At 34.6% G+C, this 18,896-nt stretch overlaps 1 protein-coding gene across 2 annotated transcripts; it reads left to right on the forward strand.

The window, feature by feature from the left end:
• The first annotated feature begins 3,681 nt into the window (after positions 1-3,681).
• Positions 3,682-17,952, forward strand: LOC148584034 (threonine dehydratase 1 biosynthetic, chloroplastic-like). 2 transcript variants are annotated; one of them, XR_015912996.1, is made up of 6 exons: positions 3,682-3,911; positions 4,948-5,080; positions 5,291-5,410; positions 5,870-6,097; positions 6,766-6,911; positions 7,406-7,507. XR_015912996.1 is itself a non-coding variant. In XM_088519231.1 (5 exons), the coding sequence occupies exons 3-5, from the start codon at positions 15,384-15,386 to the stop codon at positions 17,338-17,340; spliced, it is 291 nt and encodes a 96-aa protein (XP_088375357.1). In that variant the 5' UTR covers positions 6,660-6,911; positions 14,614-14,664; positions 15,273-15,383; the 3' UTR covers positions 17,341-17,952. The 2 variants fall into 2 exon arrangements, 1 of the variants encoding a protein (XP_088375357.1); XM_088519231.1 differs by lacking the exons at positions 3,682-3,911; positions 4,948-5,080; positions 5,291-5,410; positions 5,870-6,097; positions 7,406-7,507 and adding exons at positions 14,614-14,664; positions 15,273-15,407; positions 16,859-16,993; positions 17,209-17,952 and having other exon boundaries at positions 6,660-6,911.
• The last annotated feature ends 944 nt before the right edge of the window (positions 17,953-18,896 follow it).

The following is an 18,896-nucleotide window of genomic DNA, read 5'->3' on the forward strand; positions in this document are numbered from 1 at the left end:
CTTATATGTGTATACATATATATATATATATATATATATATACATACACTACCACAAAATCAAAATCAACCTCTCTTTTGGGTTGTTTAGAAACCTCTACCTCTCTCCTTTAGTACCTTCGCCTAAGGTGGTTAGTATGGACTACACATAATCTAGGATGAGAGAGGTTATGGGGCCATATGAATAATGAAGTTTTTAGCTTAAAAAGATTTAGTTTTCACACTCTATTCATGTGTGTTCGACCGGTACTACTTGTGTTCCAATGTTGAACTCTTTCTTCAAAGCAAGTTCAATAATTGTCTGAACGGTAAACTAAAAATTGCAAAATCGAGAGCATCATTTGAAGCATGTTTGATACATGATCAGATGGTAAGTTGAAAAAGTTTAGACCATAGAGTTTTGCTTGAACCTTGTTTGAAGATAATTCGAACATCAAATTTAAAAATCGTGTACTTTAATCTAACACACTCAAATGCTGCATAAATTAAGATCTTTGCTTTAATACCAAAATAAATCGTTTGTTGTTCAAAAAGTTTAAGCTCATAAAAAAATATAAGTTTAATTATTTAATTGATATTCTAACAATGCTCATATTTCTTATCACTTTTACTTTTAGCTTAGTACTGAATAAGTTATAGGAGAAGAATAAAATTATTTAGAGTTCTAAAAGATTGACCTCTTATAAGCTTCCATTATTGGAATGGGAGGTGAATTACAGACATTGTTTGAACTCAAAATCTCTACTTCGATACCATGATAAATGATAGTGAATTTAATCATTTAATTACACTACAAGAAATCTACTCATCAGGGGCGACTTATTAGGGGCGACTATGAAGTCGACGCTAATGCTTACCTATTAGCGTCGACTTTTGAAAGTCGCCCTTAATAGGTGAGTATTAGCGTCCACCTTGCAGTGGACACTAATAGTTGACCCAAAAGATAAATATATATTAGCATCCACTTTACAGTGGATGCTAATAAGTCGACGCTAATATACTAGCGGAAATTATACCAGAGGCAAGAAAATTATTAGGGGCGACAGTATAACTATTAACGTCCACTCTTAGTCGACGCTGATAGTTTAGTACTAGTGTCTAACACTAGTGGACGCTAATAGTCAAATATATAAATAAAAAAAATTAATTGTCCTCAATAGCGTCCACTTTCAAAGTGGACACTAATGATGGAGCATTAGCGTCCACAAAGTTGATGTTAAAGCTCTTATAAAAAAAAATAAAAAAATAAAAAACAAATTAAACTAAAAGCTCAACAATGTCCACCAAAAGTGGACACTAATGATACATCATTAGCGTCCACTCTCATAGTGGATGCTAATAATTAAGCATTAGCATCCACTTTGGTGGACGCTAAAGCTCTAATAAAAAAATTAAAAATTAAAAAATAAATTAAACTAAAAGCTCAACAGCATCCACCAAAAGTGGACGCTGATGATGCATCATTGGAGTGGACGCTAATAATTAAGCATTAGCGTCCACTTTGGTGGACGCTAAAGCTCTTCTAAAAAAATTAAAAAATAAAAAATAAATTAAACTAAAAGCTCAACAGCGTGCACCAAAAGTGGACGCTGATGATACATCATTAGCGTCCACTCCCATAGTGGACGCTAATAATTGAGCATTAGCGTCCACAATGGTTTTGTAAAAACAAAAACAAATTAAACTAAAGGTTCAACAGTGTCCACAAAAGTGGACGCTAAAGCTCTTTTAAAAAAATTAAAAATTAAAAAATAAATTAAACTAAAAGCTCAACAGGTGGACGCTACTAATTGAGCATTAGCGTCCACTCTAATAGTCTTGTAAAAAAATAAAAAACAAATTAAACTAAAAGCTCAACAGCGTCCAAAAAAGGCGACGCTGATGATACATCATTAGCGTCCACTCTGATAGTGGAAGCTAATAATTAAGCATTTAGCGTCCACCAAAGCTCTTATAAAAAAATAAAAAATAAATTAAACTTAAAGCTCAACAGCGTCAACCAAAAGTGGACGGTGTTGATAATCATTAGCATCTACTCTCATAGTGGACGTTAATAATTAAGCATTAGCGTCCACTTGGACGCTAATGGTCTTGTAAAAAACACAAAAAAACAAATTAAACTAAAAGTTCAACAGTGTCCACCAAAAGTGGACGCTAATAATTGAGCATTAGCAAACTAAAAGTTCAACAGCGTCCACCAAAAGTGGACGCTAATAATTGAGCATTAGCGTCCACGGTAGTGGACGCTAATGCTCTTGTAAAAAATAAAAAAATAAAAAACAATAAAAGTAAAGATTATAGGTTCAGTTGAATATCTAAAAATGATAAAATGTCCTTTATACCCTCAAAACTTTTAGAAAATTCTAAATTTTCTCTTAATTTAAAATTAAAATTAATTTAAAAAAATGAAAAAAATAAATTAATTTCAATTTATTGTAGTCATGCAACAAACTTGACACAAATTGAAGATTCGATTTAACATCCGATCGATCCTAGTGAATTAGTTCGATTGATCGTGATAAGATCAAATGATCGATCAAACTTGATACAAATTGAAGGTTCGATCAAACATCCGATCGATCCTAGTGAATTAGTTTGATTTATCGCGATAGGATCAAGTGACGACCAAAATTGAAACAATTGAAAGTAAAGGTTCGTTCAAACATTCGTTTGATCCTAGTGCATTTGTTCGATCGATCATGATAGGATCAAATGATCGATCAAACTTAAAACATTTGAAATTGAAGGTTTGATCGAATATCTGATCAATTGAAATTGAATGTTTGATCAGACATCCAATTGGTCCTAGCTAGTGCATTCGTTCGATCAATCGTGATAAGATCAAATGATCGATCGTGAAAAAAATAAATATTTATTTTTTCTTTTAAATATAACAAATTTTCCTATTAAATTAAAACGCTTAGAATTTTTTATTTATTTATTTTTATATTATTATTGAAGTTTTCTATTTCTTATTCTTATTTAAATGTTTGATTGATCGTGATAGGATCAAATGTTTAATCAAACATCCGATCGATCCTAGTGAATTAGTTCGATTGAATGTGAAAGGATCAAACATTCGATTGAACATCCGATCAATCCTAATGGATTAGTTCGATTGATCATGATAGATCAAACATTTGATCGATCATGGTGAATTAGTTCGATTGATCGTGATAGGATCAAATGATCGATCGAACATCCAATGGATCCTATTGAATTAATTTGATTGATTGTGATAAGATCAAATGATCGATCAAACATCCGATCGATCCTAATGAATTAGTTCGATTGATCATAATATGATCAAATGTTTGATTAATTTTTTTAAAATTTGTTTAAAAATTGCACCAAAGTACTGGTGTGTTTGCTTCCAGAAAGTTGTTATAAAAATGTTAAAAAAAAAAAAAAATTTCATACAAAACTATCAATTCAAATTTTATATATATATTTCCGGATCAGAAGGCCAAATTATTGGGCTTTTATTATAAACTACAAGCCACCACCCACTGAAGCAAGAAATGGACTATTCAAATATTAGGTGCTTAATTATTCTAAAAATATTGTAAGTATAATTTAAAAAAAAAAAAAAAAAAAAATCCTAAAAAGCGGCGACCAATTTTGTTGCCACTGATTATGCTCAATTTTTGCGCCAACAAGTGGCGCGCGGTGTCTGAAATTTTTGAACCAAAAATTTCAGACTCCGTGTTTTTTTCCCCAAACCTCAAAAACCTCAAAAACACCAAAATCCCTCAAATTTCTGAAACTTCTGCCTCTCTCTCCCTCTCACTCACCTCCCTCATCACTCTCACTCTCGATCTCTCTCTCTCTACCTCACTCCGGCGCTCGTCTCTCTCTCTCCGGCGCGCTAAGCTCTCTCCGACAACTCTCTCTTCGGCGCACCTCTCTCTGGTACGTACTCGATCTCTCTCCACTCTCCAATCTCCCTCACTTGTTCATTCTGGGCCACTCTATGAAAGGGATAGACAAACATTGTTATTTAGGTCATATAAATAAATTTTAAGACAACAATTATTTGTTGATTACTCAATACCGATTATTTAGGTCATATAAATCTTTTTTTTCCAGCTGGGGTTTGGGGTTTGGGTTTTCGTTTGGGGTTTGGGGTTTGAAAGAAGATATATATGCTTTGAAACATTTACAAGGTTTGGGGTTTGGGTTTTCGTTTAGGTAATATGGGATGTTCAGAATTCTCGGGCTTTAGTTGAATTTTTGGGTAGTTTTGCATTGAATTTGTGGGTTTTGTGCGCTGGGATTGTGTATTTGTGTTTAGAATTCAATTGGGTTTTGTGTTTTGAGTGGCTGTGATGAAAATTTGAGTTTCTGGTTCAGTGTTTTTTTTTCCCTGAAGTTTAAGTTTTGGTGGTTTGTGCTGGTGTTATAGAGGAGAGAATGCAACTGGATTTTAGAAGTTTAGCCTGAATTCCTGGGTTTTGGTCAATCTTTTTTGTTTGTTTTGATTGAATTTGTGAGTTTGGGTTTAAAATTCAACTGGTGTTTTTGAGTGATTGTGTTGAATTTTTTTAGCTTTTTGGCTGAAGTTTGTTTTGGTGGTGTGACAGTGGAGAAGATGCATTTCTAACATTTTTTATTTTATTTTATTTTTTTTATGTGGGATGGTGCGCCGGCTTTAGAATAAGTTGGGACTTATGTGTTTTGGTCATCTATTGTGGATACGGTTAGTTGTCTAGTTATTAAAGTTTTAGTGGTATAATGGTGGTGTCTTACTTGGGATTCAGCTGGGTTTTTATACAAAAAATTGCTTTCCTTAGCCAAAATTTAGAACTGCATTCTTTCATCTATACTGTTTTGCAACAAACATTATTAGGAATTATAGGGTTTATGTTTCTTTGATATGTGACCAGGGGTTAGTAAAATTTCTGCATTAAATGTTGCCTCCGGCATTTTTTAATTGTCTTCATTTTAGCTTCCAGAGTGAGTTCATAGCTGAATGTTATATGAGGAGGGCCTATATATCAGGCTTTACTGGTAGCGCCGGTGCTGCTGTTGTCACAAGGGATAAAGCAGCTCTGTGGACAGACGGGCGTTACTTTCTCCAGGTTTGAAAGAAGGATACTCTTTGCCTATTCCAACTATTTAGCTTTAGCTCTGTCCTATATGCAAAGTCAAAACCCTTTTTTTCCCTCTTATTTTCTCATTGGTCGGGCCAAATCATTATGTCATTATTAGGAAAGGAAATTTATGTTTTGATATCCACCATTCTAGCTATATAGTTGTTATTAATACTTTTTTCTCTCTATAATGATTAGGCTGAGAAGCAGCTGAGTTCTAGTTGGATTCTCATGCGGGCTGGTAATCTTGGAGTTCCTACCACTAGTGAATGGCTTAATGATGTTTTGGCTCCTGGTGGTAGGGTTGGCATTGATCCTGTGAGCAATACTCTGCTGCTTAAGATGCCTGCACTAATCTTCTTGTTCTTACTTTTCTGTACTGTGCAATCCGTTTTATCATTTTTTCTGATTTTGAATTCTCATGTGTTCTTTTCATTTTAAAATTTGGATTTCTCCCATATTTTCCATTTGTAAATATGGAGCATATGCTGAACATTTCAGTTTTGTCATGATTTATGGGATATTTCATAAAGTATAAAAAATTATCTTTTAATAATCTGATTCACATTCTGACTTACTTGGTAACTTGCACCTTCTGTTAATATGTACTTTGCTTGTTTTAAGTTTGTTTCATTGTTCTTCGTTTTCTTCCCATGATTCCACCTCCCCACCCAACTCATCTATATGCCTTTTTCAACTCATTTGTGCTCACTATAGCTTTCTTTGAACTTGCCTGGTTCTGATGACACAGTGTCTTTGGTATTGTGAAGGGAGCAGTTTCTTTTTTCTTCCGATGCTGCAGAGGAACTGAAGGAGGCCATTGCAAAGAAGAATCATGGGCTGGTTTACTTATATGAAGGAAATAATTGTTTTTGTCATTTTAAAATGGACTTTCATTGGTAGCTCATTTATTCTTTTTTAGAGTGCCACAAATTATTCATTGGAAGGAGCTTTAACGGAATTTAGTTCCTGAATGCAGATTACTTCATTCTTTAATCCAATTGAGTATATCCTCTATTTCAAGGAATTTTCTCTTAACTAAAGATTATTCCAAATTCTTTTCTTTCTTCCTTTTTTTTTTTTTACTTCAGTTTTTTTTTTTTTTTTTTTTTTTTTTTCATTAAAATTGCTAATTATTTTTCTTCCCGTGTTCTGCCTGTTCTTTCCTGCATATGGGCAGATTTTCACTCCCATGTTTGTGACATGGGTCAATGATCATATCACTTTATATGTATAAGAGAAGAGGGGAAATAAAAGCTGAAATTAGAATGAAAATTATTGATGCATGATTAACTATACTATTCCATTAGTCCATACATAAAAAAACACTATTCCATTAGTCCATCAGATTTAGTACCTTTTACTAAAATGGCCTTAAGTATCTCTTATGTGACTTTGTGAATAGATTATCTGAGGAATTCTGATGAGAATAATATTTTCTTACAGCATTGGGAGAAACTTTTGAAAAAGAAATTGTAAGCAAGAGTAGGATAATAGTCAGTCTCCATAGGCATGCATGAAGGTGCTCCTTTTTTTTATTGGGGGGGGGGGGGGGGGGGGATTCAAAACTTATTTTTGTTTTGCATGGAAAGCTTGAATCTGTATGGTCACTTACAAAAATGAATTTCATTTAGAACTTTGGGGAAGATGTGACTGTGATATCTTCTATGCAGGGCTGCTCTGGCACAGTTTTGGGTCTGGCTGGAAGATGAAATTCATAAGGATGTGAAACTAACAGAGGTGGAAGTTGCAGACAAACTTCTTGAATTTCGTTCAAAGCAGGCTGGTTTCATTGATACAAGCTTTGATACTATAAGCGGTATATCAAATTACATAATTACATAATTTTCATTATAAGTTTTTTACTTATGAAGATTTTAGATCAAGTTCGACTTCTAAGTGGCATATCAACTTCTGTAATTTTGACTATCTAGTTTTTTTAAAAAAGTGTTTTGTGCTGAATTTCACTGCAGAAACTTACTCTATACTTCTAAACTTCTGTACTGTTTCTCTCTCTCTCTCTCTCTCTCTCTCTTTCCCTCTTCCCCCCCCCACCTCAACAAATCGGTTAAGTATTTGGAGAGTACTCATCTTTGTAACATGCTTGCCCATGACTTGGGATTTTTGTTTTATTTTTTTCACTCGTTTTATTTTTAATTGATTTGTGTAAGTTACAAGCTTGTGGTTTTGTTGCATTTGGTGCTTATTAAAAGGATACTGTGTCTGTGTCTTTGCAAATTGTAACTAATAGTATGCACAGATGTTTCTATCTGTTATTAAACCTCACTGCTCACAGTTAGGGTGTTCTTCCAGCTTCTGGTGCAAATGGGGCTATAATACACTACAAGCCAGAAACTGAAAGTTGCACTGTTGTGGATGCAAAGAAACTCTTCCTATTGGATAGTAGAGCTCAATATGTTGATGGTAATACTGATGTAACCAAGAAAGTACATTTTGGTGAACCTACTGCACGACAGAAAGAATGTGAAAAATTCTAAACAGATAAATATCACAATTTTATATGGAATTAATGGATATTTAAATCTAAGCAAACAATCACCAAAAACAAATAAAATCAAACACACAGATTTTGGTGACGAAGAGGAAACATTTTAGAAAACGTTCTAAAAGTAAAACCTCTTCGGGGCAGTCAAATTCAGGAAATCACTATCAAAAAATTATTCAGATATTACAGATACTAGGAACACTTACAATCCTTTGCAAGACCTTGACTCTGTAAGATCGACAAGCCTCCAATTTGTCTCCTTGCTTACAATCTTTTTCAACGTGATTCTCCTTTATCGGACTCTTCTGATGGACTTCAATTAAGCACACAATCAAAACTTACAAAAATCCTCTAAGAGGAATCAATTTGGCTCACAACAAAATAATCACTCAAGCACAGCCTCACACGAACTCTCTAGGGGTGAAAATTCGTATCTCTCTTCTATAATGATGTATATATATTCCCGACAAAATCCTAGACCTAACCCACTTAAAATCACATTTTTGGACCTAAAACTTACGGAGTGTCCGGACAGGTTAATGGGCTGTCCGGATAGGGCTTTACGGAGCAGAAATAGAATTTTTGGAAATGCGGTCCGGACCCGGGGAAGGCTTGTCCGGACAGGGCATGTAATGGGTGAAACAACATTCTGGAAATGCTGTCCAGTCTTGATCAATAGCTCCGATCGATGGGCGTTTGTGGTCTGATTGAGCTGAAATTTTGCAGGGACGTTCATAACACATGAATTTACATTATGAACGGTGAAAATTGGATTCTGAGCATTCTATACTAGTGTTTGAGCCCGCAAATAGTAGCTTCTGCATTTTGGAACTGAATTAAGCCAACACAAGAATTAACAAACTCCCCCTTTGGCAATTCAGTGACAAAACCAAAATGTCGAGCCAATCCCATCATCTCCCTATATTTACTCCTCCTTTTTGTCATAGAATGACAAAAGGTTTTCATATTTCCTGAAACACTTCACAAAATACATCAAGGCATATGTGGAACAGGGATACAGAAATAAAACTCATGATCACAAAAAAATGACATAAAATGCAAGATTATGAACACACATCACCAAAAACTCCCCCTCAACATATGACTCAATAATCAACAAGAAGCTAAAAAATGCAAAACATGTTTCTCCCCCTCAAAAGTCAAATGAATACAAATAATAACACATTAATGACTCATGTATTACACAATGAATATCCCAAACATGCTCCAAATATGCAAAATATACATGAGACTAGAAATGGCAAGAAACTTATATTGCTCAACCCAAGCGAAGAAAAATGTTCCATTCAACCCATGCTTGTATAGTTGTATGGTGTGTGTGTAAGCCATCCAAAGAAAAAATTTTCAACTTATAAAATGAGGAAAAAGTTTCACCACAATGAGGTTTTGACAAGTATATCAAATCAAAAGTCAAATCTTATCATACTAGGGCCTAGCCACTCTCATCCTATACATTTCTCTTTGTAAAACATTTTGCACAAGTTTGACACAGTGAAATAAATTCCTTTTGGAATATGATCTTTTGATTTTATTTGTTTTACTATTTTGTTTATTTTTCTCTTTGAGAAAGTGTCCTTAAACTTTTGGTGTTTTTCACAAAAGAGAAAGCAGGAATTTTTAAGCTCTAGGTTCAACTAGCATATGGTTAATTTGAAAAATATGACTAATCAAAAACTTCATATGGTGACTTAACAGATCTCACAAATAAAGTGAAACAAACCTCAATTTAAGCTTAACTGTGCACAAGAGATAAAGCATAGGCAAAATGTACCACATAAGTTCAGGCTTTAGGCAATCACAAAAACAAGTGCATTGACACAAATTTTCATCTCATGCATATTAAGAACATTTCAAGACGCAAGGAATTAAATTCATAAAAAGCAATATGAGAAATTTATGAACTATTTAGGTGCATAAGACAAAATAAAGGAGAAAAAAAAGAAAAAAAAAGAGGAAAAAAAAAAAAAACAACCAAAGTAAAATATTTTTGTTTTTTTGTTATTTTTCACAAAAGAAATGCACACAAACAAAATACAATTTAAAAACAAAATAAAACAAAAATGCAATGAAAAACGAAAAAGCAACATGCTCTAGGATATGCAAAGATATGCAAGAAAATCAATTCTAGGCATGTGGGTGACTCACCTAACATAATGTGAGATCATCACCACTCCCCCTCAAGGGGTGAATGGTATCATCCTTCTTAACCCAAACTTGAGAAATCTTAAGTCTATACTTATGGCTTTGCTCAAACTTATCTATCCTAGATAGCACTTCTTTCATCATTATGACTAAACCCTCACTTTTTTTCCTAGAATAGGAATTTTCATTTATATTGACATGAGGTTTCAAATTAAAACAGTGAGGTCGAATGTGATCCACTTTGCCACAATGATGACATGTAGGGACAAACCTTTGAGAAGGTAATTTCTTAGGAGGATGCACGACTCTAGGTGTCATTACAAAAAAAATAGGATTTTCTAATGTGGCTACAGTACATGTATTGTTGCCACGTCATTAATTTTCTCACGTGGGAATTTTACCATGTCAGAAATTTTTTTTTCTAACGTGTTAAATACTCCAACGTCAGAAAATTGTTACAAATTTTAAAACATTAAAAATTATATATTTTCTGACGTGGCAACATTTACCGTGTCAAAAAATTTCTGATGTGGCGGTGTGCTACGTCAGAAAAATTTTAACGTGGTAAACTACCACGTCAGAAAAATTTTGACGTGGCACATTACCACGTCAGAACATTATTTATTATATATATAATTTTTTTTTTTCTAAATCTTCTGACGTAGTGCTTTGCCCGTTAGAAAATATATTAATTATATTTTAATTTTTTATAAAAACTCTTGACATGCCATGGGTGGCGTGTCAGGAATTCCTGACTTGCTACACCTGGCACGTCAGGAATTCCTAATGTGTCATACATGGCGCATCAGAAATCCCCTCGATACCCTAAATATTGACATGTCGCAAAAAAATGGTGGGCTTTTGAATTTTAACCTCTTCTTGTTTCCCATCAACTTTTTCATTCTTCTTATTCTTTCCCTCTTCATTTATTTTCCCCACACTCTTGATCTCTCCTCTCTCAATCTCCCTTCTCTGCACACTTCACGGCAGCTCCCTCTAGATGTAGAGGGAAAAAATGAAAGCAGTAGATTGAAGAAGAAAGCAGAAGAAGAAGAAGAAAAAGAAAAGGATAAGAGAAGCAGAAGAAAAAAAAAAAAAAGAAGAGAAGATAAGAAGATTTTTGGGTTTTTGAAGATTTGTTGGGTTTGACGTTTGGGTTTTTGATTTTTTGAAGATTTTTTCGGTTTGGGTTTGAGTTTTTGAAAATGGAGATAAAAAAGAAGAGAGAGAGAGTGAGAAAATGGAGAGCTGGTTGGAGAAAAGAAGAGAGAGAAAATTGAGAAAAGAAGAGGTGCAGAGAAACGAAAGTCTTTGCACCATTCGAGTGGGGTGCAGAGAAATTCCTAAAAAAAAAAATTAATTGAAAATTAATTTAAATAAATAAATGTTTTAATTGAAGAAAAAAATTCTAGATAAATTTAAAAAAAGAAAAAGATTTCTGACGTATACCACGTCAAAATTTTTTTCTGACGTGTGATACAATAGAACGTCAAAATTTTCTAACGTTCTACCCACTAACACGTCAGCAAAAATTTTTTGTTGACACCTACGCTTCTAACAATCGACATACGTCAGAAACGACACGTCAGAAAATTTTTCTGACGTGTCGGACACCAGAAAACGTCAGAAAATTTCAGTCAAGAAAAATTTGTTTTTTTGTAGTGTGTAGGGTAAGATGCATGAGGCTCAATGTAGATTTTCTTCTCTTTCTTACCTTGAGGAGTTGGAGCAATTACTTGCTTTTCTTCACTTGAAGATTCTTCTATTTTCACTGGTTTAACAAAAACAGTCTTTGAAGTAGAAGCACGGTTAGAAGACAAAGAAGCAGTTTTATCAAATCCTAAGCCAGATCTGTCGCTAGAATGCTTTTGAATATGCAACATTTTACCAAGCTTTTCACTAGAGAATTTACTCAAGTGATTTCTAGATGCAATTAGATCATTTTGAAGGGATTTATTTTTAGCAATTAACATATGATTTTCAGATTTGAGAGTATTGCAAGCAACATGTGAATTACTCAAAGATTTCAACAAATTATCCCTTTCAAGCTCAAGATTCTTAAAATCCTTAACAAGTTTCAAGTTAGTATTTCTAAGCCTAGAAAACTTTTCCATTAAATTGTTAAAAGAGTTTTGAAGATCATTAACCCTATTTGATTCATTATCAGAGGCAGACTGAACATCTGATTGATTAGAATCATCAGAATCATAAGATACAACAAAAGCCATATAATTAGGAGTTTCTTCCTCATCGGTGTTACTCAAGGTAATATTGAAGGCTTTTTGGTCTTTTAGCTTATTACTCCTGAGATTAGCACAATCATTGCGAACATGATCATAGCCAGAACACTCATAACATTTTGGACCTTCATTTCTTTCCTGAGTACTTTCTTTTTGTTTTCCAAATCTCTTGGAAATTCTATGTTCATTCTTATAAAACTTTCTAGCTATCAAGGCAAGTTCCTCATCATCTGGTGATTCCTCATCAGAGTTTTTCCTAAGAGTTATAAGGGCAAGATCCTTACTTTTCCTAGGTTGAGGCAAAGAAAACTCATAAGTCTGAAGGGCACCAACTAACTCTTCTATCCTCATGGTTTTCAGATTAGTGCATGACTCAATGGCTGTTACCTTCAGTCTGAATCTTTCAGGGAGTGATCTCATGACCTTTCAAATAATCTTAGTGTCAAAAACTTTCTTTCCTAGATTTATCATGCAATTTCTAATTTCACTAAGTTTACCAAAGAAATCATTAAATGTCTCATCCTCTAACATTTCAATTTCCTCAAACTTAGAAACTAACATTTGAAGTTTTGAAGCTTTAACAAGATTTGTTCCTTCATAAGTAGTTTTTAGGATCTCCCATGCATCTTTGGCACTATCACAATTTGAAATTCTAGATAACTCAGTTTGTGAAATTGCCAAGCATATAGAGCATTTATAGCTTTGTCATTTACCATACGAGTTTTTTTTTAACATTAGACCATTCAGCTGTCGGCTTATCTGGAGCTTTAAATCCAGATTCAATGACATGCCAAACGTCTATAGATTTTAAGAAAAATCTCATACGGGACTTCCAATAGCCATAATTTGATCAATCAAAATTAGGCACAGTGTTAAGGGTTTGAGACATCTTAAACAAGAAACAAAGATCACACTCAGGAATTTAATCCTTCATGGAGTGAACCCGCTCTGATACCAATTGAAAAACTTTAAACAGATAAATATCACAATTTTATGTGGAATTAATGGCTATTTAAATCTAAGCAAACAATCACCAAAAACAAGTAAAATCAAACACAAAGATTTTGGTGATGAAGAGGAAACATTTTAGAAAACATTCTAAAAGTAAAACCTCTTCGGGGCAGCCAAACCTAGGAAATCACTATCAAAAGATTATCCAGAGATTACAGACACTAGGAACACTTACAACCCTTTGCAAGACCTTGACTCTATAAGATCAACAAGCCTCCAACTTGTCTTCTCGCTCACAATCTTCTTCAACATGATTCTACTTTATCGGATCCTTCCGATAGACTTCAATTAAGCACACAATCAAAACTAACAAAAATCTTCTTAGAGGAATCAATTTGGCTCACAACAAAATAATCACTCAAGCACAGCTTCACACGAACTCTCTGGGGGTGAAAATTCGTATCTCTCTTCTATAATGATGTATATATACTCTCGACAAAACCCTAGACCTAACTCATTTAAAATCACGTTTTTGGGCCTAAAACTTACAGGGTGTCTGGACAAGTTAATGGGCTGTCCGGATAGGGCTTTACGGAGCAGAAACAGAGTTTCTGGAAATGCGGTCCGGACCCGGGGAAGGCCTGTCCGGATAGGGCATGCAATGGGTGAAACAGCATTTCGGAAATGCTGTCCAGTCTAGATCAACAGCTCTGATCGATGGGCGTTTGTGGTCCGATTGAGCTGAAATTTTGAAGGGACGTTCATAACACATGAATCTACATTATGAGCGGTGAAGATTGGATTCTGAGCATTCTATATTAGTGTTTGAGCCCGTGAACAGTAAATTCTGCATTTTGGAACTGAATTAAGCCAACACAAGAACTAACAGAATGCTTCACTCGTGTTTTACAGGTAGCTGATTTTTTTTTTTTTTTTTTTTTAAAAAAATTCTATAGATTTCCACTGAATTTTGTAGATGAGGGGCCTCATGGTTGCGTAAAGTAATTTACTTAAATTGATGTGGTCAAGAAGTATATAATGAAGAGAAAAAATGATTTTTCTTTAAGGTTGCCTGCTGTCTTTATTCAGGTGCTAGAAAAATTAGGCTGGGGTTGCTCAAGGTCTTATGTTCAAATATTCCCTAGAAAATGTTTTCCTGTGGTTGTTGACTGTAGTGATCCTGCTTTACAGCCGATCACTATTACATTTCTTACCAATCTACCATCCTATTGTCTCATGGTGGGACAGAAGTATATACAGAATATGGGATTTAGAGAATATAAATCTTTTATGATTTCAAAGTATTATTGCATCTTGGTTTTGGGTAGTGCCCCTCTATGCTTGCTTGGGTAAATAATTAGTGTGAATAATATATATTGTTTGTCGCGTGTGGTATGGTTTTTACTTTTATCCTGTTGTTCTCAAGTGCTAAAATGGCTAATTTTGGCTTTTATGAACATTATTTTTGGATTTTTCTGATAGTGTCCAATTGCAGGGTCACATTGATCATTTATATATTCTTCTTCAACTTCTTTCAAGCCTTTGTTCAAAAGATCTTGTATACTTATCCTTTTTTTTTCTAATAAGTTGAAACGTTGGAAAGGGTATTGTTTACCTTAAGGTTTTAAGTGATCCTTATTGGGAAGTATTGAATATTGCAGGTTGATTTTTCATCAGATTCTATTGAGACACAGGGCACAAATATATCTCTGGTAATTTCAGTTTGCAGTTAACATACATAATTTTGTTGGGTTTGAAATACTGTCCAATTTGGAAAATTAGTTGTTTTCTTAGTCGATGACCTTATACAACTTGTACAATAGGGACTTTCCAAATAACCCTACCATTCATGACCCAATTCACATCAAAAAGGGCAAAAATAACACATCATATCTACAGGCACTGTATGAAATAGCTTCAATTTATGTTGATAAATGCTAGTGCATAAGCATGTAATTGTGGGATTCGGGTTTGTCAACTAAATTGCTACATCGAAAATAAATCACCCATTACTGCTTGTCCTCTATTTTCAGCACAATTATGTATTGCATCAATGCTATTCTATGATTCACACTTACATGTCACCCTGTTACTGTAAGAGTTGTTTGAGTATGTACTGGTACTTGTTGGTGGTTGTTTAGCAAACCTGGTGATACAAACAACTAAAGAGGTTTCTGAAAATAGGCATTTACTTTGATACCCATTCTGTTAATCTGATATTAATTCTATCAATTCAAATTCATTGCATTTCTTTGGTCTTTGGATTATAACTCTGTGTTGTGAATATTCTTTGTTCCTTAACTTGCTTGCTTGATCACAGGTTGCTAGGCTTAGAGGATCTATAAGTAGCTTTCAAGAGAAAGCAAGTTGCAAAGTTAAAGTTCCTTCGGTGGCAGTACCATACAAACTTTCTCAGCCTTTTACCCTGAAAATGTGTCCTTCTAGTCCACTTAAGGTTAGTTCTCAGAAAGGACTATTTCAAACCCAACAAAACAATGTTTTCTTAGTTGTTATCTCAGGTAATTTCAGTTTGCAGTTAAAGATAAAGATTCACTTTATCTTTATTAAGGTTTTGGACATTATGAATTGTAATGTTCATATTTCTCTTATCAGCAAACTGAATTTTTGTATTTGTAATCATTTTACTTTAGATTTTTCAATTTGATAAGCAATATGCATGGCTAGAAACTTTTGGTTGCCTTATTGTATTCTTTTGTCATGACTTTTTTATTGTTTCTTTTCATTAGGATCATTTATATATCTTTTGAATATGACCTCATTTTTTAAAATTGTTTTTTTTTTTTTTTTAAATAAAAAAATAATAATAAAACATTATTAGGGTCGAACTGACCTTAATAAGGTTTTATTTTTTTTAGAATGCCAAATCCATTAGCGTCCACTTTGTACAACCATCAACGTCCACTTTAGTTTGGACGCCGATGGTTATTTTTTTTAATTCTTTTTGGATCATTAGCGTCCACCTTAATGGACGCTAATAATTAACCATCAGCGTCCACTCTACTTTGGACGCTGATGGTTGTTTTTATTTTTTAATGGTTACCTACCATGTGGACGCTAATAGGTAACCAAAGTGGACGCTAATAGTTAATCATCAGTGTCCACTCTATTTTGGACGTTGATGGTTGTTTTTTTTTTCAATTTTTTTTTTTTGGACCATTAGCGTCCACTTTGTGGACGCTAATAGTTACCTATTAGCGTCCACTCCATGTGGATGCTAATAGTCCACCATTAGCATCCACTTTGAGTGGAAGTTGATAGTGGAGCACTAGCGTCGACTTTGCCTTCCGTTGACTCTAGCTTCAGCGACAAAAATCCACGACTTTTAGCGTCCACATTGTCGACGCTAAAAGTAATCATTAGCGTCCACTTATAAGTGGACGCTGATAATTACAAAGTTGATCATTAGGGTCGGACGATTAGCGTCCAACCCATTAGTGTCCAAAAGTTGACGCTGTTGTCAACAGCGTCCACTTTAGGACTTTTAGCGTTCAAATAATGTCGCCCCTAAAGACCTAATTTCTTGTAGTGTTAATATTCTAACAATTTTTATGTTTCTTTTCACTTCACTTTTAACTTAGTTGCTGACAAGTTATAAGAGAAGAATTGAATTATTAAGACCTCGATCATGGGACTGCAATGCAATATTGACCTCTCATAAGATTCCATTGCTTTAATTTCATGACTTTCCTTTGTAATGCAATAATGCAAGTGTTAGCAATATACCGAAACGGAAAATTTTATGAAATAATGCATATTCAAAGATTGAGCAGTTAATAGAATATTTCTTCCTTTTTTCTTTTCCCTTCCCCTTCTTCCTCCAGTTCTCTTCAGTTTGTCATTAAATAGGTACTGATTATGATTCCACCCTTTTGGGATATTTTTCAGGCGGGTGATCGATCAAGCTTTGAGAATGAGATTCTCTGTCGGTTTGTCATCCCCAAGAGGCCAGGTACTCTGATCAAATTACTAGATGCGTTTAGTGCCCGTTGGAATATTAGCATGCTCAATTACGGAGGACAGGTTGTGCTCAATTCTCTACTAGCCCTTTGAATTCCCAATTATGCAAAAGCCAAATTTATTTTGATAATTTTCTTGAAAATGAGCTTTTGATTTTCTAGCCTTTAACTATCGCTGTTTTTTGCTATAATTTATATGGAAGAATAGCCTAAAGAAATTATATTTTTTTAGTTTGAGCTTATTGCTAAGGGTTACATTGTGTTTTGCCTCTTTACTAGGGTGAGAGTGGTGGAAATGTATTAATGGGTCTCCAAGTTGTAAGCTTCGAGATGGATGAATTCAAGGCTTTGGCCAGTAGTCTAGGATATGCTTATGCATTTGAATCAGGGATGAAGCTTTGCCACTATTGATGCACTAGTAGATGTCACACCTCCATCTCATGGTCAGAATTTAAAGTTGGTGCATCTAACGGTATACATGATATTAATGTTGACTCATTTTTTATAAAGTTTAAAATAATATAATATCATGTAAACCATTAGATGCACTAATTTTAGATCTGACCATGATTTATATACTATCAATTTCAAATGAAATGGAGATGATCATTGTCCTGCTTTAAAAGGGTGCCACTATATGTCTCGCTTAGAAATCTGAGCTGCTGTAGAAAGAAAAGGCACCAAGGAATGAAATCAATAGAATAAAATTGTGACAAGAATCAAAAGATGAAGATGGAGCTTGAGATGAGATGAAGCTTGAGATGAGATGAATATCAAGTTGGTGCTTAGCATGTAATATTTGTGTATACTTCTACTTTTTCATTTCATTGGATCTCCAGAGTTGGTACCTTATTTTTGTCTTTGGAGAAACTCAAATGTGATTGTTGTTCCTATTTTGGTGTCCAGCAAGCTTTTCCTACCGGGTAACTCCATCACAGGACACCACCAGGGGTATTTGCATCCGCATTCGCTTCATACGATTATTATTTATATCAATGTGGTTATTACGGTTATTATCCTTTATCAATTATCGCAAATGAGGTAATAGGCATTACCAAACTCGGCACTACTTATGCCAAGTGCAATCACTTATACATAAAAAGATAAATTTACGGCTTCTCTCTAGTGATAGAAGCTCTTCCTTCTCTCTTTGTAGAGAAAACGTGCCTCCTTTGTGAGGCTTGTTACCATTGGTTGTGTGTTTGTTTGGGAAGGAGGAATGGTTCTTCCTCCCTCTCATTTTTTCTCCCTAGTCGGTGTTCTCGTGACTTTCATATTTCATTTTTGCCCTTTAACAGTGTTTTTTTCACCACCTTCAGCCGTCTACTACTCTGTTGTCCAAGGCCACTTGCCTCCTCAGTCTAGCTCCCTGCTACTTGCCACTTACCGTCCTCCACCCTGCAACTTGGATCTGCCGTGGTTCATAGATGAGTTTTCTGTAAAACCCGATATACTTTCCTCCAGTCGACCTAGGTCTTCACGCACCAGTCCACCGTCCTCATCACCTCCCAGCTCCCCACAACTACCTTCCGCTCCGCCTCCAGTTGTTCATGCTTTAGTACATGTTCCCCATGCCTCAATCAGCAGGCTTCTCTTGCCGCTCTTCAACCTTCTCCACCGCCAACACTATTGTTTGTACAATTTTTATTTTTTATTGTTTTTCCACTTGTTTTGTCTTCTTCTTTATTTTCCATGTGTTTCTTGTTGTTTTGTTTGGGTTTTGTGGATTTTAGTCTCTCTTTTTGTTATGGAAACTAGTGTTACCGGAGATAGTATTCCATTCTCTTCGATTCTAGATTTGGTTCTTGAGAGTGTCTTTCTTATGTCAACTTCCTTCCTATGGTCAATGGAGTTCCGTGGCAGCGGTGTAGATGGGTTTGGACATCTTAAGGTTCTTTTACCTGTAATTAGGGTTGGTGAACCTCTTGAGGTTCGTGACTCTTCCAATACTAATTTTTCTTTAGAAA

The sequence above is a fragment of the Corylus avellana genome, chromosome 8, assembly GCF_965113065.1.
Source record: "Corylus avellana chromosome 8, dhCorAvel1.hap1.2, whole genome shotgun sequence".
NCBI classification, from domain to species: domain Eukaryota; kingdom Viridiplantae; phylum Streptophyta; class Magnoliopsida; order Fagales; family Betulaceae; genus Corylus; species Corylus avellana.

What these genes read in the sequence shown, in the direction of transcription:
- LOC148584034 (XM_088519231.1), top strand. Translation starts at nt 15,384, where the DNA reads ATGTGTCCTTCTAGTCCACTTAAG. An exon ending in GTCCTTCTAGTCCACTTAAG is followed by an intron (nt 15,408 to 16,858) that starts GTTAGTTCTCAG and finishes GATATTTTTCAG; the next exon opens with GCGGGTGATCGATCAAGCTT. An exon ending in TGCTCAATTACGGAGGACAG is followed by an intron (nt 16,994 to 17,208) that starts GTTGTGCTCAAT and finishes CCTCTTTACTAG; the next exon opens with GGTGAGAGTGGTGGAAATGT.